This window comes from Pan troglodytes, chromosome 3 (assembly GCF_028858775.2).
Source record: "Pan troglodytes isolate AG18354 chromosome 3, NHGRI_mPanTro3-v2.0_pri, whole genome shotgun sequence".
NCBI lineage: Eukaryota > Metazoa > Chordata > Mammalia > Primates > Hominidae > Pan > Pan troglodytes.
The window spans coordinates 83,029,188-83,054,491 of NC_072401.2; the positions used below are offsets into that span (position 1 = coordinate 83,029,188).

A 25,304-nucleotide genomic window follows, 5' to 3' on the forward strand; every position below is an offset into this window, starting at 1 on the left:
AAACAAAAGGAACTCACCTCGCCTTTGTCTGGCTGGTTCCCTCAGTTCTCAAGTGAAGTGAAAATTATTTTCCTGCTTGCAGCTTTGCATAGTTATTTTCCCATTGCTTACTTTAATGTAATGGCCAGCAATGTTCTTTTCTATAGTTAGGAAAAGCAGATTTTCTGAAACCAGAAGCACTAGTTCTGATGTCAGACAGTCAGTGTTCAAATCCTGGGTTCTGTCACTCCCTAGCTTATATGATGCTGGGCAAATGAGCATAGCCACTTTCTTCCTCAGTTTCCTCATCTGTAAAACAGAGACAATAAATAGTTACTACCTCAGAGGGTTGTTATGGGGATCAATTGAAATGATACAACTACAACATGCACTAAATAAATTTAAAGCAAAACTGGCATATGGTAAGCCTTGAAGAAAAGTTAGTAATATTGCCATTGTTGTTAAGTTTCAGGATATAAAAATCTATTTTTTTTTCCTTCTGCCACCCAGGCTGGAGTGCAGTGGGGCGATTTTGGCTCACTACAACCTCTGCCTCCTGGATTCAAGCAATTCTCCTGCCTCAGACTCCCAAGTAGCTAGGATTACAGGCATGCATCACCACACCCAGCTAATTTTTGTATTTTTAGTAGAGACAGGGTTTTGCCATGTTGGCTAGGCTGGTCTCAAACTCCTGACCTCAAGTGATCTGCTCACCTCAGCCTCCCAAAGTGCTTGGATTACAGGCATGGGCCACTGCACCGGGCCTAAAAATCTATTCTTTTTGGTGGTTCACACTGATTTGAGTAATAAAATTTCTTACTCTCTACCCCATATGCCTTTACACGTTTATTTATTTTAAAATGAAAAACTGAAGATAATTGTTTGAAAGAAGTTCCAGTGTGGTAGGTGGAAACCTGTCCACCTTAAAATAAGCCACAGTACTTTGGAATCTGGCAGCCTGGGGCTTCCCCTGTGACTCTCCCTGCCTTTGTGAGCTGAGGAACCACTGACTGGGCTGTTGGTTCTCTGGGGAGAAAGGGAATGATTTCTCCTCCCCTCCTCTGGCATGGAGATCCCTCCACAGTCTTTCCCCAGCTTGTCTCTCCAGGTGGAGGCCGGAACATGCCTCCTACCTCACCAGACTCATAACATTCTGCTTCCCGTCCCCTTCCTTAGCCTCCTTCTGGCTGTCTGTGATGCTCCTCTGAGAGCCCGTGTCCTTGCTCTTAGAACTCCAGTGAGCAGCTCTCTCTCCCTACTGCTTCGGTAGCCCACGGCCCTTCTTGCTTGTGCAATAAATAATTAGTGTGTATCTCTTCTTGTGAAATCCATGGTTTTCCTGTATCCTTTCTGGCCACTGCTTGTCTCCTTCCAGGGCTGCCCTTTCTCTGCCCGCCTCTCACATGTGCGTGTTCCTCAGGGTTCTTTCCTGGGGCCTCTTTTCTCGCTCTGTGCTTGCCTTAGAAGACATCATCCGTTCCAGTGGCTTCAGTTAACTTCTGTGTGCAGATGACTTTCCCAGTCTTTGTTTCCCAGCCTGATATCTATTCTGAGGTCTGAGTTCTCACAGGTATCTCAAATTCAAATGTCTGAAAAGAATCTCAAGATGTCCCCCACCCCTGTAATCTCTAGTTCAGTAATTGGTACCATGGTCTACCCAGTTGCTTGTGCCAGGAACCTGAGAGTCTGTCTCAACTTATCCCTCTCTTCACCCTCTCTTGTCTGGACTCTCAACAGGTTCTATTGGTTCCACCTTCTAAATATATCTCAGTCCTGCTCTTTCTCCTCCCATCTGTGCCACCACCATGATCCAAACCACCATTACCTCTTCTTGGGTGAATACAGCAGCCTCTGTATCAGTTAGGATTGGGTTATGCTATGTACCACACACAATCCCTAAGTAATAGTTTAAACAAGATAAAGTTTCTTCTTTTTCTCAGTGTGAAAAAACCAAACCAAAAACTGGAAGTGGGCTGTCTAGAACTGCTATGGTGGATACAATCCAGGGATCCTGGATCCTGTCTTTCCTCTCCATAGTCCTAGCTTATCTTTTGTTTTTGCCAAGATGGCTCCAGCCATCTTGTCTGAATTGCAAGCTGGAGGAAGGAAGAAAGACAGAAAAGCAAGAAGGGACATCTCCCACCAGAGTCAGATCCCTTTAGTAGCTTTGCCTTATGTTCCATACAAGACTTCTGCCAATATCTCTTTGACCAGAACTTAGCCATATGGCTATACCTAGTAGCAAAGGGAGGCTGAGAAGTACAGTCTTTTATTCTGAGTACCAAGGTACCACCTACAAATCAGGGTTCCATTATTAGTGGGAAATGAATGTCATAAGCAGACAGCTAGCAATTTCTGCCACATCCTAATGGGCTCCTCTTTCCACTTTTGCTCCTCTCCAGTCTGTTGTACCCAATGGCTGAGTGATCTTTTAAAAACACAAATACGATCATGTATCTCTCCTGCCTAAAACCCTACAAGAAATTATTATCCCAATTTTAATCTCAAAAGTCCTCAACATGGCATATGGGACACTGTGTGGTCCAGCAGCCTGCCAGCCTGTCCACATTGATCTGCGATTCTTTCTCCTCACTCCCCACCCCCCAGCCCACCTGTTTTTCAGTTCCTCGAAGGTACCACCTCCTTCCCATGTTGAAGCATGTACATTACCTATGTCCTTTCTCTAGAACCCGTGTATCCCCTCCCTTGAATGGCTAACTTCTCCCCCTCTTTCAGGTTTCAGCTTAACTGTTACTTCCTTGGTATATTTGCTGTGATCTTCCAGATTAGATTAGATTTCCCTGTATAATGTCATTCTGCACTTTTACTTTGTACCACCTATCTCTATTTTATTTTAATACATTATTAATACAATTAGTTTTTCAGTCTCTTTCTCTCATTCTCATTTATAAGCTTCACAAAGCAGGTGAAGGCATCACTTAACCCAGTACTCATCCTCCTTCAGAGGGTTGTTATGGGGATCAGTTGAAATGATACATCTACAACATGCACTAAATAAATTTAAAGCAAAACTGGCATATGGTAAACCTTGAAGAAAAGTTAGTAATATTGCCATTGTTGTTAAGTTTCAAGATATAAAAATCCATTCTTTTTGGCCAGGCATGGTGGCTCACGCCTGTAATCCCAGCACTTTGGGAGGCCGAGGCGGGTGGATCACGAGGTCAGGAGTTCGAGACCAGCCTGGCCAATGTGGTGAAACCTCATCTCTACTAATAAAATACAAAAATTAGCCAGGTGTGGTGGTGCGTGCCTGTAGTCCCAGCTACTCGGGACGCTGAGGCAGGAGAATTGCTTGAATCCGGGAGGCGGAGGTTGCAGTGAGCTGAGATTGTGCCTCTGCACTCCAGCCTGGGTAACAGAGTGAGACTTTGTCTCAAAAAAACAAAAAAACAAAAAAAAAAAAAGAAAGAAAGAAAATCCTTTCTGTAGCCCAGACTGGAGTGCAGTGGTTGTTGAGTGATTGAATGGAATCCAGGTTCAAGGAAAATATGATAGATTTGTTTTATGTCATGTGAAAGAGATGTAAATGAAAGAGATAAGGAGAGATGTTTTCCTGGGTAGTTTAGAGATACAGATTTAAGACGCAAGTGAGAAGTTGGGGTTAGAGAAGTAAATTTGGAATCATTGGATCTGGTTCATTTAATGCTGTTTATCCTAAAAGGAGGTGGCTTCCTGAGAGGACGTGCTGTGGGCTTTGAAGCCAGGCAGATCTGCTCTGAATCTGGATCTGTCATTACCAGCTATGAAACTGGGCAGTTGATGAAACTTTCTAAGTCTCAGTTTCTTCACCTGTAAAAGGAGAAAATACCTGCCCTGCCAGGCCTTTTGTATGTAAGCCTCTGGCCGATAGAATATTAGAAACCTTTCTGTCCATTGGCTTCAAAGATGCTTTAAGAATGAAAACATTTCTACCTTAAAAACAGAGACAATGGAAAACATTACTTTCTTTATCATCTCCTTGGTACCTTTGAATATACATTTTGCACAGTGAAAATCAAGACTGGCTTCTGGGATTAGAAACAGAAGGGCTCTGTGGCCTTTTTTAGTTTAGTTTTTTTCTTTTTTCTTTTTTTTTAAATTTAAATATACTTCTATTGTGTGAAGGAGAGAAAAAATATATTTTTCCCCTTGCGTATCTTAGTTTTTCCAGCTGGGGCCTTTTAAATTAGACCACCAAAAGAGAGATTAACAAGAGAAAAGCATAGAATTTTTATTTAGTAATTTTTACAAGTACGTGGGAGCCTTCACCAGGAAAATAAAGACCCAGGGAAGTTGTAAGGGTTGAAAGCTTATATATTATGTTGGACAAAGAGTAGTAAATTGGTAAATTGTAAAGATATGACAGGGAAAAGGAGTTGGGGCTATTTTGAGAGCTTCTAGCTAATGGGGTTCCAGTACCAGGTTGGCTAGCAACCCTGTCCTGATGGGAAATGCAGGGTAGCTGGACATGAATGTCTACAGTGTCCCTTTCCTGGGGTACTTCTTTAGCCTGGAGGATGGTTTTATGCCTAGTTAGCCCACCTGGAACCTGGGGACTCCCTCACATGGGGAACTTGTTTATCTTATTTATCTGGCAGCCGCTGTTGTGGCTCTTGTCTGACCCATGTCCAGCTTACACCTGCCTGACCATCGCCCTGGCGCCGGGAGCCTGACTTGATATTCCCCCCAGGATCCCTGAGAAAGCGTGGCCTGAGGCCGCTGCAGCCATTGGTTCTTCAGATGAAAGGTGGAAACTCAATACATCACCAAGTAGGAAATGAGTTCAGAGATTTTTACTTACAGATCTTGGACAGGAAGGGCGGAATGGGCTGGGAGGGCAGTCCTCCATCTCCGGGTTGCATGAGGCAGGAATGGAGTCAGGCAGAGAGAGAAAATGCATGTGGGAATTGGCAGTATATATAAGGGGTAGGGTGTGGGGTCACTTTGAGTTCCTGGGCAAAGGCCTGAATGGTGCTTTTAAGGGAAGCTTCGATAAAGTGGGGAACCCCGTCTACTAGATAGGAGAGATGCCTTTAAATTCTTATGTCTGGCTGCTGGCCTGAGCCATTTGGGTGTGGTGTGGAACAAGAACTGTCAAGGGTGACTGAGCCCTGCTTTGGGTATGAAAAAGTTGAATCTATTCAAAATGGATGCTGAGGCAACATGAAAGTATAAGAATTCACTTCAGGACTAGGACAGTTAATTGTGGAAAAGTAGCAAGATAAGGACTAGTATAACAAGGTTTGTACAGCTTTCCCTCAGCCTCAGTTCCCCATCTCTGGTGATAAGAATGAATGTCTTTCGTCCTCCTGGTATAAGGAGGGCACCTTTTTCATGGGAGTTAATCTCATGCTTTCAAGAAGAACAAGGAAGGTCACAGTGCCCTTCTTGCATGTGCTGTTTTTTTTAAGTGCCTTTAACTCAATCCATATGCCAAAGTAGCATATTTTTGGGTGCTTACCATGTGCCAAGTGTGGTCTTATGTGCTTTTTAAGTATTAACTTTAATCCTGTGAACTGTTTGAGGCAGATACAGTTACTATTCCCATTTTACAGATGATGGAACTAAAGAACAGAGAGGTTGAGTACTTTGCCCAAGGTTGCAGAGTGGGCCTGTGGCAGAGCTGGGACCCCAGCCCATGCAGCCTGATTCCCAGAGCTCTGAACCATTGTACTGCACTGCCTCTGGATAGCTTTGTGATATTTTTTGGGTGACCAAATTGTGTGTTTATAGAAGGATCAGACATATATTAATCTTTATATTCACCGGAATATGACTTAGCCGTCAAGACAGCCTGACAAACCGGCAAAATATGTCTTTGTAACATTACTCTTATGCTTTGAAGAGGAATTTTTGACCAAAGATGCTCCCTGCTATCGTGTGTTAAATGCTGTGAGTTACCAGAGATCAATTGTTCCTAACGTAAAAAGGAAGTGCTAATCTAGTCACTGGCTGGCTCAGTATTGGTTTCATACTGTAAGATAGAACTAAAATAACAGCCTCGAAGGGTAAAAATAGTGGAGTCACATGAAGCATCAACCGTCATTTTAAAAACAGAATTGTAAGACCCATGAGGAAAGGTTAATTTCTTTTTCTGTTTGAAAAGAGTTGATGTTGGTAGACACTGGTCGTTTCTATTACGGCCTCCTGTAATTTTAGAAAACCGATATTTGTCATGACCTGAGGAAACATCTCATTCATGGCTTTTATAAGACATAGTCAAATTCAACATCAATTCTCAGAAGATCTTTCTTGGAGTCTAGAAGGTAGGTGTGAGGATCGTTCCTTAATCAAAACTAGTGGCTCTCGCTTTTAGGTTTCCTAAGGGCTAGTATGCTTTTCAAAAATAGTATTAGTAGCTAAATTGATCAAGCACTTAAACCGTTTGTCAGCATTCTTCCAAAAGCTTTACATGAATTGACTCTTCGAATTCTTACTGCAATCATATGAAGTTCTGGTGCTATTATTCATCCCATTTAATAGCTAATGAAATGTAGGCACAGAGAGGTTAAGTAACTTGTTCAAGGAGATACAGTGAGTAAGTAGCAGAGCTGAGATTCAAACTCAGACAGTTGGGCTTCAGACTTTTTGCTTTTAAGCAGTAAGCTCTATTTTAGAGGCCTGCTGGTTCTTAGCCCAGGGAGATCTAAAACGTATAAACCAGAATGCCTGCCCACACTGAGTAGGGATCTTCCCCACTCAGTCTACTAACTTGCATGCCAGTCTCCTCTGGAAACACCATCACAGACACAATCAGAAGGAAAGCTTTACCAGCTCTCTAGGCAGTCCTTCTTCCAGTCAAGTTGATACCTAAAGTTAACCATCACACCTTCCAAGACTGGTTGCTGCATAGGTGCTATAATGTGGTATCTCTGTACCACCAGAAGGGAGGTGAGGCGGGGGTAAGAAAGAGAAAAGCAGACAGATAAAGCTTCTGTTGCAGGTGCTGGTGGGCACTCAGTGAGTGGCGTGGCTATTGGACAGTGGGGATTCTGTATTTTGCACTGTGGGGGCATCTCTCAGAATGGCCAGATATTCTGCAACAGGGATGAATGAGAGTTAGTTTCACTAGAGCAATTGAGAGTTAGTTGCATTAGCAAGAGCAAACTAAGAGGGAACAAATAGTTTAATTATGGCTCCTAGCTGTGATAGCCAGCAAAGAGTACAACATTGCAGCCTAGATTTCTGTATCTTATTCATTTGCCCTTGATCAATTTGTTTAACTCAGTGCCCCATTTACCCAACAGTAAATTGCAGATGCTAAATGACTCATTACTTTGACAGAGTCACTGGTTCTGTAATTAATTATGGAGCACTTTAAGATTGATGAATGCAAGGAGCTGTGCACACACGACCTGTACGAGCAGTTGTATAAACATCGGGATTGTTGTTGTTTCTGAGGCTTGCTTCCTGTTCTGAGCCCAGTGTGCACTTTACCACAAAGGACAGCAAAAGCTTTATTAGTAGCAATTAAGAAATGTGCCATCTCTGCTTTTACTTGTTTATGATGGGCTCTTTCTCTATTCTCAAAAAAAAAGTTTGTAAGTAGATTCAGTTACAACTTGGATCAGGCTTTAAAAAATATTTGAGAAGTGTTTTTTAACCTTTTATCATAGAATATTTACAACTTACTGAACAGTAGACAGAATAGTACAGTGAACCCCGTGTACCCATTACCCAACCAAGTAACCCTAGTCACACTTCCTCCCACCTCATTATCTATAACAAATCCCTTCTACTCCCATTGTCTTGCAGAAACCACATCGTTTCTTCAACAGATGGTTCAGTATTCATCTGCAGAAGTCAGGGAGCCCCCAGCTTAAGCAGAATCTTAGTGCCATCACCACACTCCTAAATATCAGCAGAACTTCCTTAATATCATCAAGCACTCAGTCAGTGGAAGAAATTGTTTTAAAAATAATTTTATCTACAGAATGTTCACAGTTGATGGGTTGTATTACAAAAGTTTGCTGTAAGTTGGTTATTTGCAACACCAGTTGAATGAATATTCCTGTAGAAACTGTAGTAAAAGCAGTGATTGGCCCGCATTAAACCCACAAAAACCCATGGAATACATAATGAAGCAATTCTGTGTATTTCTCTTTGAGTATTTTACTGAGGGGAGAGTTGATGGGCAATTCACCGTCTGCTACTAGAGACCTGGCTCCAAAATACATTTTCTCTTTCTTATGGGTGTTATTATGGTGATTTCTTCTCCCTGTGCCCACTTCCTCACTCCCCCCAACTCTCATCATCTACTCATCAAACTTCCCATTAGAGAAGCGAGAGGAAGAAACTTTACCTGGTATGGCTGACTGTATTCATTGAAAACAAGGAGGGAATGTTTCTCTTTTAGGGGGTAGCAAAGGGTATAGGAAAGCTGCCATTATATGCAGTTTAGTATTTTAAAGACATCTAGAAAACAAACTGCAATGTGATCTCTTTAACATTGAAGAGAACTAGAGAGATATATAGGGCTAAGTAGCAGCTGATTTAAAGACCAGGTTAATGTTCGGCTTTCGCAGTTCCCTAGCAAAGCTCAGTTCAGTTTTAAGTAATTTATATTTCCAGTTCATAATTGTGTGCATGCCTCTGTGCCCTCCACTAACATCAGATAAGCAGGGAGTGGGGCTCTTCTTTGTAGAAGAACTGGCTAGATATGGGCAGGGTAGAGGCAAAGTTTCTAAGAGGCTGTGAGCCTTTCGATGCACCTTTCCAGAAATCCAGCCCCAGGGGAAGGCTTTAGGAGAATTGCCACAGGGTTTCCTGCCCTCAGGGCTGTCATTGCTCTGGGTTATCACTTCATCAATCCATTGGTCATGGTTGGGATACCAGGAGGTGGGGTGGGAATGGTGTTCCCCCTTGGGCTGCAGTGGTAGGTTTTGTTCCACAGATTTGGCCATTGCATATTTGGATTACTTGCTGCCCCTGCCACCCACCATCTATCCCAGAAATTGCATTTTCTATCTTGCCCTATTTGCCATCTGTAACTCTCACCCACCAGAAACTTACAAAGCTTATCTCTCCCAAGTTCCTCTTGATAAGAAATCATGTTTATGTGATTCTAGTTATTTCCACTTTCATAAAGATATAAAGTATCATTAAAAAAAACCACCCTAACACATGAAGTGCTTACTGGACAGCCTCAGAACACACACGCAGTCCTACTAGAGAAACAAAGTGCTACTAGTCAGTATTAACCATAGAAACCTAAGAACTGAAACCTAGGCTAAAGGGCCTTCCTTCTTTTTTGTTGCTAAGAAAAATAAAACAAAACAAAAGCAAACAAAAAAACAGGCCAAAAGATGCTCACTAACATATCCAATGATAACCATCTCTCCCTTGACAGTAGTTACATTTATCTCTGAAGATTGTAATGGGACAGTTACTCTGTCACTTGGGTATTCCTATGTGCAGCAGTACACTTTGATGGAATAGAGAGGAGAGGAAACAGAGTCTGGGATTATTTCCAGGAAGCAGGTCCTGGAGATTCCTGGCTTGCCTGTGCCCACCTGGTGTGGTATAGGTCGGAGAGAGCTGCAGCAGAAGAAAGAAAAAAGATAGAAGATAAAAAATATGAGCAAAAACTCTTCTCGAAAACCGCGTAGTTAAGAAAAAGTGGTGGTGCTGGTTATGCTCTTCAGGAGGCTGAGGTGGGAGGATCGCTTGATCCCAGGAGTTCAGTCTGGGCAATGTAGCAAGAACCCCATCTCTTAAAAAAAAAAATCAGAAAAAAAGGAAAGGAAAAAGTGGTGGCTACAACTGGATATTGTGAAATTAGACCTGAGAAAAGTCTAACTGCTCAGCAATTCCACTTAGTTGAGTCCTCTCCTATTTATTTATTCATTCATTCATTGACTTATTCAACAAAGTTATTGGGCACCTGCTAGGTGCCAGGTTGCCAGGTGCCAGGCTCTGCTGCAGGTGCTGGAGAGGGAGTGGCTGTGCCTTTGCTGAGCTTCCAGTTGGTGACCTTTATTAGACCTGCCTTGAAGAAGGGGTTGATAAAGAGAAGGCTAGGACCAAGCAGCAGCCTTGGTAGGAGGTGTTGAATTTATTTTATTTATTACTCATTTTCATTTAAGACTGAGTGAATCAAATGGATGGGTGAGTTCTTTCTAAGTTGGAATAAATACTAGGGCAGAGCCTTCATTTAAATGAGAGCTGATCAATTACCTACTTCTGGCCCATTATAAACCAGAGTTATTTTGCTTAATCTTTCTACTCATTTTTTTTTCTTTTACCATTGTTGTTATTGCAGTTTTAAGCTTATGATTTAGAACATTAAATTATTACCAAAGAATTTTATAGTTTCCAAGTATCCCCAGACTTCAGGGTTTCCGAGAGCAGGGGCCATATTTTTTTCAGCATTATACAGGTATGCTCCAATGACTGCACGTATTTAAATTGCACTATTTGATGAGTTTTCACATTAGGTATACATCCATGACACCGTCACTACAACAACTGAAACACTGAGTATGCCCATAACCCCTAAAAGTTTTCTCATGCCACTTTATCTTCATACCTCCCTCTTCATGCCCACCATCCCTAGGTAATCGCTGATCTAATTTTTGACATGATAGATTAGTTTGCATGTTCTAGAATTCTAGAATAAACAAACTTATATAGCAGGTACTCTTTTTTAGACTAGCTTCTATCACCCAGCATATTATTTTGACATATATTAATTTGGTTATAACAATATTGCATTTCTTTTTATTACTGTGAAGTACTCCATTGTATGGCTATACCACAATTTGTTTCCCCTGTTGATGGATGTTTGGGTTGTTTCCAGTTTTGGGCTATTATAAATAAAGCCACTATGAAAGTTTTTGTGTTAGTCTTTGTGTGGACATATGCTTCCCTGCCTTTTGTGCTTAGTGCATTATCTAGCATGTAGTATATACTGAGCAAATATTGTCCTGAGTGGTTGTTAGACTTCACCTGCATATCTTTTATAGTCTTAGTCTGTCACCCAGGCTGGAGTGCAGTAGTGCCATCATAGCTCACTGCAGCCTTGAACTGAGTTCAAGCAATCCTCCTGCCTCAACCTCGCGAGGAGCTGGGACTACAGGTGCACACCACCACACCTCGGTAATTTTTAAAATTTTTTTGTAGAAACAGAGTCTTGCTATGTTGCCCAAGGTGGTCAACATAGCAAGTGTTATGTTGCTGGGATTACAGGCATGAGCCACTGTGCCCTGCGTTGCCTACATTTCCATGGTAATTGATAAATAAGACCAAATTACTTTTAAAAAATAGTTATTTAAAATATTATTCTGTTTTAAGAGAAAGAATGGTTCTGCTATTATCCTATTTCCCTAGTTTGTTCTGTGATATTTTATGCATTATAGTCAAACTTAACTGTCTACTCCTATATTTATTGAGTTCCTGGAATATTTACTGAATTCATCCTTAAGGAGAAAGTGAAAAACTATTGGTATGTTACCTAATGAAACAATGTAAATGCCAGTGAAATATTTAAAAGATCTGTATTAAATATTTTTTTATTGACCTGTATAACAAAATTAGAGAGTATATAATATTAAAAGTTAAGGCTGTTTATATGGGAAAAAAGTTTAAAGGCTGAAAAATCGTATAAATCTTATATTTAAAGGCAAAAACAAACCAAATAACTGACAGTAAGTGATTGTGAGGGTCCAGATAAATTATGCTATGTGCCTGTGAGCATCTCACAATTAATCCTGAAAATAATCTAGGAGATAGGTTATGTTAATCTAATAATTTCAAGATCCCCATTTACAGATAAGGAAATAGAGACTAGAAGAGGTTATTTAATTTGCATGGGGCCACGGAGCTGGCATTTAAACACAGCTTGCTGGTCACTGAAGCCTGGGTGCTCAATCATTATGTCATATTGACTCTGCTGTGTTAAAACATTGAGACAATACTGAAAATATTGTGGCATGTTCAATAAATTTTTTAAAAAGTCCCCTAGCAGCATAGTCAATTGCTGTGTATATTATTCACATACATGTCTCTGAAAGTCAGTCAACTTTACAAGTTCTTCATCAGTTTTAAACTTTCCTAATAACTTCTGATTTTATATTTAGGGTAACATTTTTGTAGTTTTCCCATCATTTACATTTGCCAGCCTGTTTCTAGTCACTTCTTATTAGTCTCAGGAGACAGCAATATCCAGTCTTTTTTCCTTTAACAATCAAATCACCATTGTCTCTTGCACTTGAGGCTCTTTGGCACTCTGGATCCAGTTGTGATCCACAGATAATGCTCTATGATTATCTTTCTATTTCTTGCCTGAAATTTTAAATAACTTTGGGAACTTTGATTCGTCTTGCTAGGATGTCAAAATGCTGTCCATGACTTATTTCCTACCTCGATTATAAATGCTTTGTAGGTAGGAAATCTATCCCATATTTCTTTGGTTCTTGCTAAAGAGGTTTCTGACATCACATTGGTCTGAAATCCTGGAGTCAGAGAAATTTGCTTCTCAGTAAAATTCCAAGTGAACCTGGGAAGATCATTTTAGCAGACACATAGAGAGTAAGAGGGTTTTGTTAATGTGTAATGATAAATTGAAATTTGTTGTAGAGAGTGCCTCTGTGGGCTTCTGTTTCTTTAGAAATTGGCTCCACGAAGGCTTAAACTTTAGGTGTGGCAGTTAGTAGAGTTAATTTAGGTTTTTAAACGGGAAAATTCATAGTTATAATCTGATAAATACTCACCTGGCATTTCAGACAGTATTGAACAAGTCTCCAGTCAGCATACATACTCACTAGAATTGCAGGAAAAGTACTTAAGACAAATGAAGTATTTACATGTTATTGCTTTCAAATCTAAATATTAATGTTTGTGGTGGTAGTTAGCACCCTACTTCCCATGATGCTTAGCTCCGAGTGCTAAACAGATGGTAGATATTTCATATACTAGATATGGCCAGGGACTGTTGTCCCTCACAGATCTGCAAAGTGGGAGTCCTTTCTGTTGCTGTCACCTAGTGTCAGTTTCCCACAGGTGTTTTTGCTTTTGCTGTTTTTGGAGAGGTAACATGGTATAGTGGTCATTGGAAGGCTTAAACAAGTTGATATGCGTAAACCATAGGACAGCACCAGGCACACAGTACTATTATAAGTCTTACCTATTATTCTTTATTATTTGAATATGGGTTAAATCAGATACTATGATTTAGTATATTTCCATTCACCACATGGAATCTGATCATTTTGCATCTATGCTGCCAGATTCAGATCCCAAATGCCAACACTGAGTTCCATGTAAATTCTTATTTCCTAGTGAGACATTTCCCCATGCACCATTCTAGGCTGAAAATGTGTCCAGGTGGGAGATCTATCTCCAGAAGCCAGATGTTGCCATAAAAATCCATTGTCTATTTCTGCATTTTCTGGATCTTTTCAGTAAAATGTATTGAAACCTGGGGGGTGGGAATAAGTAGGCATTTTGGATTTGTCTGGAAATGCTTACATCTCAGGAGAGGTGGCTGAGAGTTAGTGTGTGTAACCTTTATGGGATTTTACCTGAACACATCCCTATAGATTGAATCTTGTTATGTGTAAGTCAGTGTTCCCAGGGTGCTCTTCACACATGTGTTGGGAGTGTGTTAGGCAGGCCTGGTGGTCGAGGAATACAGGTACAAAATAACAAATGTCAAGGAATGTTAGAATTCAAAATAAAGAGATAATTTCAGCCAGTGTTGCCCAAACTTCAGCCGTTACATATACTACTTAGATGAATTTGCCATATATGTGCCATCTGTAAAGCACTATTTATCTAATGTTTTCCTTTAAATAATTTAATGTTTTTTTCCTTAGACACAATTATTTGAAAAGGAAACTGTATCAGTCAGTAAATGAAAAACCATGAATAAAAGGTAATCATAAAACTATATACAGTAATTACAAATGTTTATCCAAGTTCCACCTAAAACCACCTCAGCTTGAGATATTTAACTGATCTTTTTCCTGGCAATTCATGCGTGTGTGCGCACATATGCATGGGCGCGCGCACACACACACACGCACACACACACCTTGTTATATTGCTGTGTACTTTCCATCAAGCATCATCATAAGAAAACATTTTCTTTAAAGTTTTAGTACTATTAAAAAGAATTCCTTTTAGTCCTGCATGTATTGACCTGAGATGTCTATGGTATATAAAAGTGAAAAAAATGCAACACACTCCCAAATATAAATGAAAGTACTTGTATAAGTATGTGAATGCACACATATGCGTGCATGTTTATGTCTGTGTATATGTATGTATAGCATACATACATACATATGCTTGTATGAGTATTCTAAATACTCATACAGTGTAGAGAGAACACTTGAATTGTTAAATTACTTTTGAGAGGTATTGGAATGACTGGGAAGAAGGTTTGCTTCTTCTTGTTGGCAGTGAGCATGGAAAAAATTAAATAATGAAGATTATAAAGGAAAAAACCCTCAGAAACCACCAGAGCACTCTTTGGGAAACACTGATTTAGTTCAGCATGTCTCTTTATCAATAAAAAATCTGAGGCATTGAGTAGCTGAGGTGTGGAGTACTCTTAATCTAGAATATATTCTTTAAGATAGCTAACTGCTATAGCTTACAATACCCTGAAACTCCTGCCTTACCACAATAGAAAGTTTCTTTCTTCCTTACATTATATATAACTATGACGGGAGAGGGAGAGGGAGACGGGAGAGGGAGAGGGAGACGGGAGAGGGAGAGGGAGATGGGAGAGGGGGAGGGGGAGGGAGAGGGAGAGCCTTCATATTTCTTATAGAGATTTTCCTCTTCCTGTTTATATTCTGGATATTACTTTAAAAACTATAATCTTTAAAATTATGCCATGCTTATATATATATTATGCCCTGCTTATATATATATTACTGATTTCTTAATATGTTTCTTTTTCTCCTTAGTGTAAAAACACTTTATAAAATATAAATCACCCATATAAGTTATATTACAAGCTAGTTTAAAGGGAGGAAAAAATAATGAGATACCAAGTAATGGAATGCCAAGTTTTTGTTAGAATTTTGTCCTTGGTAAAGAGGCAGCAGTTTCTCATAGAATCATCAAATTGGAAGTGCCTCTAAATTCTATTCATTTGACTTCTCTTAGAAAGCTCTATGTAAAAAATTATTCCCAGTATTCACAAGAAAAATGTCATATCCATCCTGAGATTTTTTTCGTTTCTCTTAATTAATGTGTTCTGCTGTACTTAAGACCCATTCTTCTAAATCTGTTCTGAGTGGAAAGGGAAAAGACTACATGTATGAATAGAATAGGCCTTTTAGGGTCATTTGGTGTTTTTAGTAGAATATGTCATTCATTTTCTTTTCTGTTAAACAGTTGACTGGAACTCTTTAGTCTTTCACTATTGACTCACCCGAACTTTCATTGTAAATATGATCATTTGTCTCTGTAACCCTAGAAGATGTTGGGTTTTTGTACATTCCATAAGGGCAACGGATTGTGTGTGTGTGTGTTTTCAAGTCTCTATTATGGTACTTTGGTATCTGTGCTTTGCAGATGGTAAAAGGACACAGCAGTCAATATTTAATGAACATGGCTGAAGGACTAAACCAAGTTCACAAACTAAATACAAATTGTTGTGAGGGAATGCAATGAATGTTAGCCACAGGTTTAGTGCTATGCATGTGTTGAAGACCGCAAGTTCTAAATTTTGTCTTCTTAATTTGATGAAATATTTTATCCCTCAATAATATTTAATGTGTGTGTGTGTGTGTGTGTGTGTGTGTGTGTGTGTGTGTGTGTGTGTATTTTTTTTGTCTGCCTGGTCCTTTGTTGCTAAACATGCCATTTCAGCAGTCTGCTTTGGGTTTGTGTTTGAGATCTGTTTTAATTGTTGTGGCCTGTTGAGAAAGAACACAGACAGACTGAACACAAAACAATTCAGTGGTGCAAAATGAGGCCTAATGATAGGATAGCAATATATGTACAAACAGAGGTTCTTTATAATTGAATTGAGAAAAGAGGTGGGAGAGGGTGTCATGCGGCACACAGTAATATAAGCATGTGGATGGCAAGAGAACTATTTAGGGAGAGATTCAATTCCAGCCAACACCCCATCTGTCACATCCAAGTAATGTTAATTTCACTTTATTTGCTGTATAGTTTTGTTTGTATTTAATTTGTGAACTTGCTTTGATTTTATAGTTGTGTACAAGCTATAAGTTTAAGAAATTTCTACTGAATTTATGTTTGCACATAGTTAAATGATACCAAGTTACTTAGGTATAGGTGGCACTTACAAATTCAGGATTGGAATTAAAGTTCAAATCCTGGATTATTGTGTGACTTTGGGCAAGTTAATTATACTCCCTATGTATTGATTTCTCCATCTGCAAAATGGGGGTGACAGTAATTCTCATGTTATAATGCTGTGAGGATTCATTGAGATTATCCACATTAAGAGGCTAACGTATTGCTGGTTTATAGTAAGTGTTCTATAATTGTTAGCTATGGACATGATAATATTCTTTTTTTTAATAATAAAAGTCCATAACTATTCAAGCTTTACAGACCTGGAGTCAGGTAAAAGCATTACTGTTTTTGAGGGATTTTAGTTCAATTCTGGCTCAGCCTCTACAATCCTTAGCCAGTCTCATAGCCTCTCAATGCTCAGTTTCCTGCAACTTCCTAGGGTTACTGTGAAAACTGACAGTATATGCTACCATTTGGGGAGTGAGTTTGTATTAATCAGGGTTCTCTAGAGAAACAGAACCAATAGGATACATACAGATGTATATGAGGAGATTTATTATGGAAATGGGCTCACGCAATAGATTATGGAGGCTGAGAAGTCCCACAATCTGCCATCTGCAATGTGGAGACACAGAAAAGCTAATTGTGTAATTCAGACCAAGTCCAAAGGCCTGAGAACCAGGAGTAGGGGAGGAGGCTGCTGGTGGAAGCCTTGGAGTCCGGAGAGCCAGGAGCACCAAAGTCTGAGAGCAGGAGAAGATGGACATCCCAGCTTTAAGAAAAGAGTTCGCTTTCCCTTTGCCTTTGTTTGTTCTATTTGCCCCCTCATCGGATTGGATGATGCCCATCTGCGATGGCAGAGGTGGAGCTTCTTTACTCACTCAGCTGATTGAAATGCTAATCTCTTCCAGGAACACCTTCACAGACACCTGGAAATAACGTTTTACCAGCTGTCTGAGTATCCCTTAGCCTACTCAAGTTGACACATGAAATTAACCATCACAGAGTTCCATGTGTCAGACACTGTTAAGCACCTATGAACATTATCTTTAATCCTGCTGATAGCTTGGCAAAGAGAGCAGCATTGTCCTATTTCTACGGAGAAAGGAACTGAAGCACAGAGAGAAAACTGGGATTGCCCTAGGTCGTATGGCTTGTAAGTGGCAAAGCAGAGGCTAGAAGTCAGGATCTGCTTGTCTCCAAAGCTCATGCTCCTTCTCTGAGGTCCTCTTGCAATGCAGACATGATTCACCCAGGAGATTTCCTCTGCCACAAGACCCTGGGAACAGCCACATCAGGAATAAAATTTGTGATATGGGAAAGGGACGAATCATTTGGAATATTGGAGGGACACCCTGGCAAGCCTTTCCCTGTGTGTGGTGGGGACTCTGGATGCCTTGGGAAAAGGACAAGAGGGTTTCCTGAGATAAATGACTTCTCAGATCACCTGAGACCAGCCTGGTTATTTGTATACATTTTTTTCCCACTTAATTTCTTTAAATTAGGATGGATATTTGCATTACTAAAATACAGAGTATTCTGGAAATTAAAGGAAAACAGTGTACCTTGTAAGTCTTGCTGGGGGACAGAATCTCATCCATCTAACTCCCAGTTCTGCCATTCAGTTGATGTGTAGTTTAAAGCAAGTTATATTTCATCTTAATGCCTCATTTTCCCATATACGCTGGTTTACAATATATAAAATGGTCATTGCTTACTTCCATTTTCAAGCTTTGCAAAGTGTGCAAGAGAGGACACACACACACACACACACAGAGTATTGCCCATGGTCCTTTGCATACTGGGTCAGCACACTGTTGAATTAGTATCCACTAAGCGTCAGGTGGTCTTCTTAGCTTGGCAGATTCATAGAGGATTCAAAGGTGAGTCAGGGAAAGTCTCAGCTTTATCATGATTTTCAGTCTAGTAAACAGGGCAAAGGCTATAGAATAGAAAGGAAATATAACACGAAAAAAGTAATGACCTTGGATATTTCCCCTTGGGCCACAATTTTTTTTTTTTTTTTTGAGATGGAGTCTCGCTCTGTCACCTAGGCTGGAGGGCAGTGGTGCGATCTTGGCTCACTGCAACCTCCACCTCCTGAGTTCAAGAGATTCTCATGCCTCAGCCTCCAGAGTAGCTGGGATTACAGGTATTTGCCACCAAGCCTGGGTAATTTTTTGTATCTTTAGTAGAGATGGGGTTTTCCCATGTTGGGCAGGCTGGTCTCAAACTTCTGACCTCAAGTGATCTGCCTGCCTTGGCCTCCTAAAGTGCTGGGATTACAGGCATGAGCAACTCCACCCAGATGGGCCACAATATTAACAATAGCATATAGCATATGCCATGAATCATGAAGTATTTTCTTACTGAAGAAATTCTAAAGAATAGTCTAAATGGAGGAAAAACTGTGAGTTCCTTCTATAGTAACTGCTCAGAAATCATTTCCTAAAGCTTTTATTCCTAAAGGGCCCCACTGTGGAAAAGCTTTAAAAAGCTGGCATGTCAGGAGTTAAAGTGGGCTCGGGGAGAAAGTGCATGGGATAGCGTGCCTCACTCAGTAACTCTCTGTTCCCTATGGTGAATCCTTTATCCCTTCCAATTCTTTTCTTTTCCTTTTTTCTTTTTCTTTTTTTTTTTTTTTTGAGACAGAGTCTCACTCTGTTGCCCAGGCTGGAATGCAGTGGCGCTGCCTTGGCTCACTGCAACCTCTGCCTCCCAGGTTCAAGCTATTCTCCTGCCTCAGCCTCCCAGGTAGCTGGGACTACAGGTGCGCACCACCATGTCTGGCTAATTTTTGTATTTTTAGTAGAGATGGGGTTTCACCATGTTGGCCAGGCTGGTCTTGAACTCCTGACCTCATGATCCACCCTCCTTGGCCTCTCAAAGTGCTGGGATTACAGGAGTGAACCACGGTGCCCAGCCCTTCCAATCCTTTTTTTCCGCAGCCCTGCCTAACCTCCCAGGGTTACCTTCAGATGTGGCTAGAATAAGCTGCCACTATATATACTGTATATGTGTTGTGAAAAGCAGAATTGTCTTTATAAAGATGGCGCTAAGCATTTCTGCAGCAGAATTGTCTTTATAAAGACGGTGCTAAGCATTTCTGAGTTCTGGACCCATATTTTAACTTTCACCTGGTTGTTCAATTGTCACTCAAACATTTCCCAGCCCTGCCTCCTCGCACCTGATTGTCCTTCTGTGTTCCTTCTCATGATTCATGGTGTCCGTGTTTCCTGGTCACTCAAACTCAAAATCCGTTAGCCCCCCTCAGTCCTTCTCTACTCTTAATCCCCATATCTAAGTGGTCACAAAGTTTTGTGAACTCTGCCTTCTAAATTATCTGGTGTCTTTGCTTTTCTTACTTTACTGCCAGTTCTGACTTGGTTCAGAACTTCATCTCTCACCTGAACTATTACGGCAGTTGCCTAGCCAGCCTCCCTGTCAACACTCACTCTTCACCTGCCGTTAATCATTATATTTTTAAAAACACACCGCAGTACTGCACTCCTGATTCTCCATGTAAAACTGCTCAGAATAAATCCAAACTTGTAAGGCTGGTGCAGAAGCATCTTCCTAATGTGGCCTCAGACAGCCTCTTTGGTGTCATTCCCTACAAGCCTCCTAAAGCACCCTGAGCTTCAACCACAGTAAATTTCTTTCTGTTCCCTAAATACTCAGCACTTTGTTGTTTTGCAGCCTGAAACTCTCTCCATTATCTCTGTAGGAAAACTCATACTTATCCTTTAAAAATAAAATCAAAATATCACTTCCTTCCTGAATCTTCCCCATCTTCTTGTGGCCCCATCACTGCCCCACTCTGTAGGATACCACAAGAGAACATTGCTTGATCATTACTAGACTGTGAATCATCCCTCTTCCCCCTCCACCCATCATATTGTGAAATCCTCTTGAAGAGACCCTCAACCCTCCTTTCATAACTTTGAAACTCCAGCACTCATCATGGTGCTTGTTGCCCAGTTGGGTTGGTGTCCCATAGTATTTGCTGGCAGAATAAATAAAAGAATGAGTGATCAACTTACATGTGAACCTGTATCTGCTAGTTTCATAACAAGATATTTGGAGAAAGTCAGTCCAAATATTGTTAGGTTGGTGCAAAAGTAATTGCAGCTTTTGCCATTGCTTTTAATGGCAAAAATTACAATTACTTTTGCACCAGCCTAACCGTACAGGATATTAGGAGATTATATATCACAGAGTATGAATTTAGGGGACATAAGTAAAATCAAGTCATCCCAAATTTTCTTATATCTATTTATCCACATCTGACAGCTGCTTTTAGAAGCCAGGCTAGGTGGTACATGGCGATATGGGTGTTTTGAAAGCAGACCATGGCCTGCTGCTCCTAGAGCTAGACAGTTATTTACCAAATACATGCAGATGGGCCAGACATTCTTCTAAGCACTTTGCAAATATTAACTCATTTAATTCTCATAACAAACCTAGGAAATAGATACTATTATTATTCCCATTTTACAGATGAGGAAACTGAGGTCAGGTGGAATGTGTTTTTTGTTTGCATCTACTGTTCATTTCACTGAGATTTCTCTTCCTGCCATTCCTCTTCTGAAATGTAAGCCATTGTTCTCTGTGCTCTCTTAGCATCTTTTTTATATGTAGTGCTCACGCCTGTAATCCCAGCACTTTGGGAGGCCGAGGTGGGTGGATTACCTGAGGTCAGGAGTTTGAGACCAGCCCGGCCAACATGATGAAACCCTGTCTCTACTAAAAATGCAAAATTTAGCTGGGCGTGGTGGCACACACCTGGAATCCCAGCTACTTGGGGGGCTAAGGCAGGATAATTGCTTGAACCCAGGAGGCGGAGGTTGCAGTGAGCCATGATTGCACCACTGCACTCCACTCCAGCCTGGGTGACACAGCAAGACTCTGTCTTGAAAAAGAAAAAGAAAAAAAAAAAATATATATATATATATATATTACCCACGTCATTACATGATAGTTGCTATGTCAGTCTGTTCCACAAGTAAACTTGGGCACATTACTTAATTTTAGTTTCTTTGTTGGTAAAATGGGTGTAGTAATCCTTACCTTGCAGAGCAGCTGTGAGGATTAAAAGCACCTGGCCCAATTCTGAGGCTACATGCTCAGGAAATGAGCTTTTCCTATTGTCTTTTTGTCATTCTTCACACAGTTGTTGACACACGACAGGTGTTGTCCTGTGAGAAATTGAAGGGGAAGGGAGAAAAGGAAAACCAGGACAACCCAAAGTCAGGGCCACTAAGGGCGCAGAAGAGTGTCAGCACTTGCAAATCTCAGAAGGTGGCTTACAATTCAGAGAAGACCATTTGGTTTGATCATCAGTAATGTTTTCGATAACAGCCTTAGCAGGCTATGAGGTGGGAGGCAGATGCAAGTGGTTAAGGAGGGAGTGGGTGGTAAAGAAATGAGAACTGAGGGTGCACTGTCTTCTCTTTTAGGAACAGAGGAGAAGGGTTAGAGTAGCAGCAGGTGAAAAGCATGCTTCTCGGTTTGGATAGGAGAGCCCTGAATGCGTCTGTAGGCAGGGTGGGAGAAGCCCTTAGCAGAGAATGACCAGAGAGGATGTCCTTCCTTCTCCCTGCTCTGGTGGAAAGGCTGCTTAGAACCCCTTTTGTCCATGGTGGGACTTGGCTCCATGAGTCCTCTTACTGCTTTGCATCTCGGGCATCTCTCACAGTCTAGCTGGCTTTGGGTAATGTACCCAAAATGTACCCTTTCAGCTCAGGGCCTGGGTAATGTACATAACTTGTCTCAGCTGCAGTTTCCTCATCTGTAAAATGAGGAGAATAATGTGTACCTCACAGGGATATTGTGAGCACAGAATGAGATAACATGTGTTCAGTGCCAACGATAGTGTCTCAACCATTGTGTCTTTTTAACTTTTCTCTTAGAGACAGGGTAAAAGAAAAGCAAAAAGAGTAAAATCTTAGCATTTTCTTGAACTGCAGAAGGAAGAATTTGGGGATGTGCCCCTGGATAACTGCTGTCTCCTCTGTAAAGCAGAGAGGGAGTGAGTCCACTGAGGCAAAGCGAATGGGAAGTTTGTAGTTTTGAGGGCACTGGTAGTGACCCTGGAGGCCGCTGGGTTCTCTTCACTAGAGATATACACAAGGGCTGATGAGCAGCAGCGAAAGCCTGGCTGGGCATAGAGATGGCAGTTAGGATTGTGTGTGTGACCTTCCATAGCCAGGCATGAAGGGAATAGGGAAAGGTGTGGACGGAACTGGGGACTGACAAAACTGTTGTATTAGTCCATTCTCACACTGCTATAAAGACATACCAAAGACTGGGTAATTTATAAAGAAAAGAGGTTTAATTGACTCAGTTCTGCATGACTGGGGAGGCCTCAGGAAACTTACAATCATGGCAAAAAGGAAAGAGGCACATCTTACATGGCGGCAGGCAAGAGAGAGAGAGCGAGCAGAAATGAGTAAAAGGGAAAGAGCCCCTTATAAAACCATCAGATCTCCTGAGAACTCACTCACTGTCACAAGAACAGCATGTGGGAAACTGCGGCCATGATCCAATCACCTCCCACTAGGTCCTGCCCTCAACACATGGGGATTGTAGGGATTACAATGCTGAGATGAGATTTGGGTGGGGACACAGAGCCAGACCATATCAAGTGTCAAGGGGGTGTGGGGTTCTAGTGTGTGCATATGTTGGGGGATATAAATATGCACTGGGGAGATGACAGCCAGTCCTTTAGTCAGATGGAAGGTGCTGATGGCCCAGGTGAATGAGGCAGGTGTGGAAGTCCTGTGGTGACAATGAGGATGCAGAGCAGGTTCCTGGGAGTGGGGTGGGGACCCCAAAGCTTGTGGCTAGAGCTGGGGTTTCAGAACATTAGATAAAAGAATTTTCAGTGACTAAGGCCAAGGGATGGCTGGCATCTCAAATACGATGTTCTTCATTTCTCTACTTTTTCTTCTATTCTTTGTCATATGAATACCTACCAATGAAGAAAAAGTAACCTTAGTCTTTATGCAACTTTTGTGTGGAATTCATCTGTTAATATTATTCAGCAAATATTTTTTATTTCTACATTGTGTTTGTAATAATTTTTAGTGGCTGCATTATATTATCTTTGCACATACTGCTTTGTCTTCTTTTAGATTTTTCCCTAGGATAAATTCCCAAGTGTGGGATAACTATGCTTAAAGGTGTGGATGATTTTGGAGCAGGGAGTCTTGATGGGCTGTTAGTTAATTGCTGCAGGCAGATCTACAGCAGGCAGGGAGGGCAGGCAAATGGGGAAGAAAATCAGAATATTTAATAATGGACTCTGAATGGAAGCTTTCTGTGAATATTTTAAGTCCACCTCACATAACTCTCAATTCTGTGTGCTGCCTCTACTGGAGGCATTTACCCCAGTGAAGGGGAAAACAGAGCTGGCTGGAAGTTGCATGTGTGATTGAGTAAATGGAATTTTGCTTGGCTTGGTCTTTGACGCTTTCTTTTTGGGGACTATCATCAAGAACATGAAGAAGTTGAACAAATTGTGTATCTGGCAGGGGCAGGTAGCAATGAAAGGGAGTTTTTCTGTTCTGGAGTTATGTATTTTTTTGAAATAGAGTCTTACTGTGTCACCCAGGCCTGAGGTACAGTGGCCCAGTCTCGGCTCACTACAACCTCTGCCTCCTGGGTTCAAGTGATTCTCATGCCTCAGCCTCCTGAGTAGCTGGGATTACAGGCGCACAGCACCACACCTGGCTAATTTTTGTATTTTTAATAGAGATGGGGGTTTTGCCATGTTGGCCAGGCTGGTCTCGAACTGCTGGCCTCAAGTAATCCACACGCCTTGGCCTCTCAAAGTGCTGGGATTACAGGTATGAGCCACGGCACCTGGCCCATTCTGGAGATTTTTTGGGGGGCAGGACAGAACAGTTTCATCTTGATAAATTAAAGGATTTAATAATTTTGATTACAATAATCACAGTGTTAGTATTTTGAATAATTTTAGCAGTTAGTGGGAAACATGATTTAGATAATTTTAAAGAAATTGCAATATTTTGAATCAGAGCAAAATTTCCTTAACAATATTACTGTTAATTTTTTTGTGTCTTATGATTCTAATGTTTCTCCTTTTTTTCTTTTAACAGAAGAAATACAGAAAGGGGTTTATTGATGTTTCAAAAATCAAGTGTGTGGAAATAGTGAAGAATGATGATGGTGTCATTCCCTGTCAAAATAAGTATCCATTTCAGGTGAGCTGGTGTATTTTTGTGGCAGTGCAGTGCTGGGCTTAGTCATGTTTGCTCTTTGACATTACAGTTTCCTGTCCTTGCTTTGCTGGCTGATTGGCTGATTTCTAGGTTCATTTGCCACTTTAATAGTTGTGACTTTTCTTCATGAACTGCTTAAGTCTTTGTGGAAACATTTTCTGATTCTTAAGGAGTCGGGGCTAAGACTGAAAAGTGAGGTTGAAGTGTTCCCTATGAATCTGAGAAACTGAGAAGTGAAAGGCTCAAGTGGAAATGAGATTAAAAGGCTGCTTGTGATGAAAAAAATAATATTAGACATATATTAATTAAACTATGCTTCTTCGGGGTAATCATGTTATTTTTTTCCCCGACAATGGTTCTGTTGCATAAGGGAGATAAATATCTCATTATTCTCATTTATGTCTGAGGAAATCAGTGCTCACCTGTTAAATAGCTTCTCCAAGGTCACCTTGTAAATGAAAAGTCTGCCAAGCACACACACACGCATCTCCTCTCCGGAAGAGGAGGGTCCGGCGTCCTGAGCTACTCCGCATTCCTACCAGTATCTTGTTCCCACCTGCCTTGAGAACTCAGGAATGTGGAGTTGGATCCTGATAATCTGGAGCTCTCAGCCCCTCCCCAGCACCTCACCACTTCCTTCCCTGCTCAAGGATGTTTTTATGCTCTCCTTGAGCAGTGAATGTCCCTAGTGAAAGTCGCCTTTTACGCATGGCTGTGGTCTCACCATGTCCTGAAAGGAAAGTTGCAAAAGTCTTTTTCAATATGGTGGAATTTTTGCTTGTTTTTAATTGCTCTTATGAAGTTATCAATTACATTGGAATTATACATTTACCAGTTTTGGGGGATGAAGATGTT

At 41.0% G+C, this 25,304-nt stretch overlaps 1 protein-coding gene and 1 long non-coding RNA gene across 6 annotated transcripts in view; one reads left to right on the plus strand and one right to left on the minus strand.

The window, feature by feature from the left end:
- LOC134809799 (uncharacterized) overlaps positions 1-4,871 on the minus strand; it is a 28,362-nt gene extending 23,491 nt beyond the window's left edge. The window contains exons 1-2 of the long non-coding RNA XR_010156317.1: positions 4,781-4,871; positions 18-288 (exon numbers count right to left, since the gene is read on the minus strand). This is a non-coding gene — a long non-coding RNA (uncharacterized LOC134809799). The remainder of the gene's footprint in view (positions 1-17; positions 289-4,780) is intronic.
- Positions 1-25,304, plus strand: part of TEC (tec protein tyrosine kinase) — a 131,300-nt gene that overhangs the window by 67,509 nt on the left and 38,487 nt on the right. For all 5 annotated transcript variants that reach the window (XM_517310.7, XM_063808913.1, XM_016951780.4 and 2 more), the window contains exon 3: positions 24,327-24,431. In XM_517310.7, the coding sequence (XP_517310.3) occupies positions 24,327-24,431 (105 nt within the window). The remainder of the gene's footprint in view (positions 1-24,326; positions 24,432-25,304) is intronic.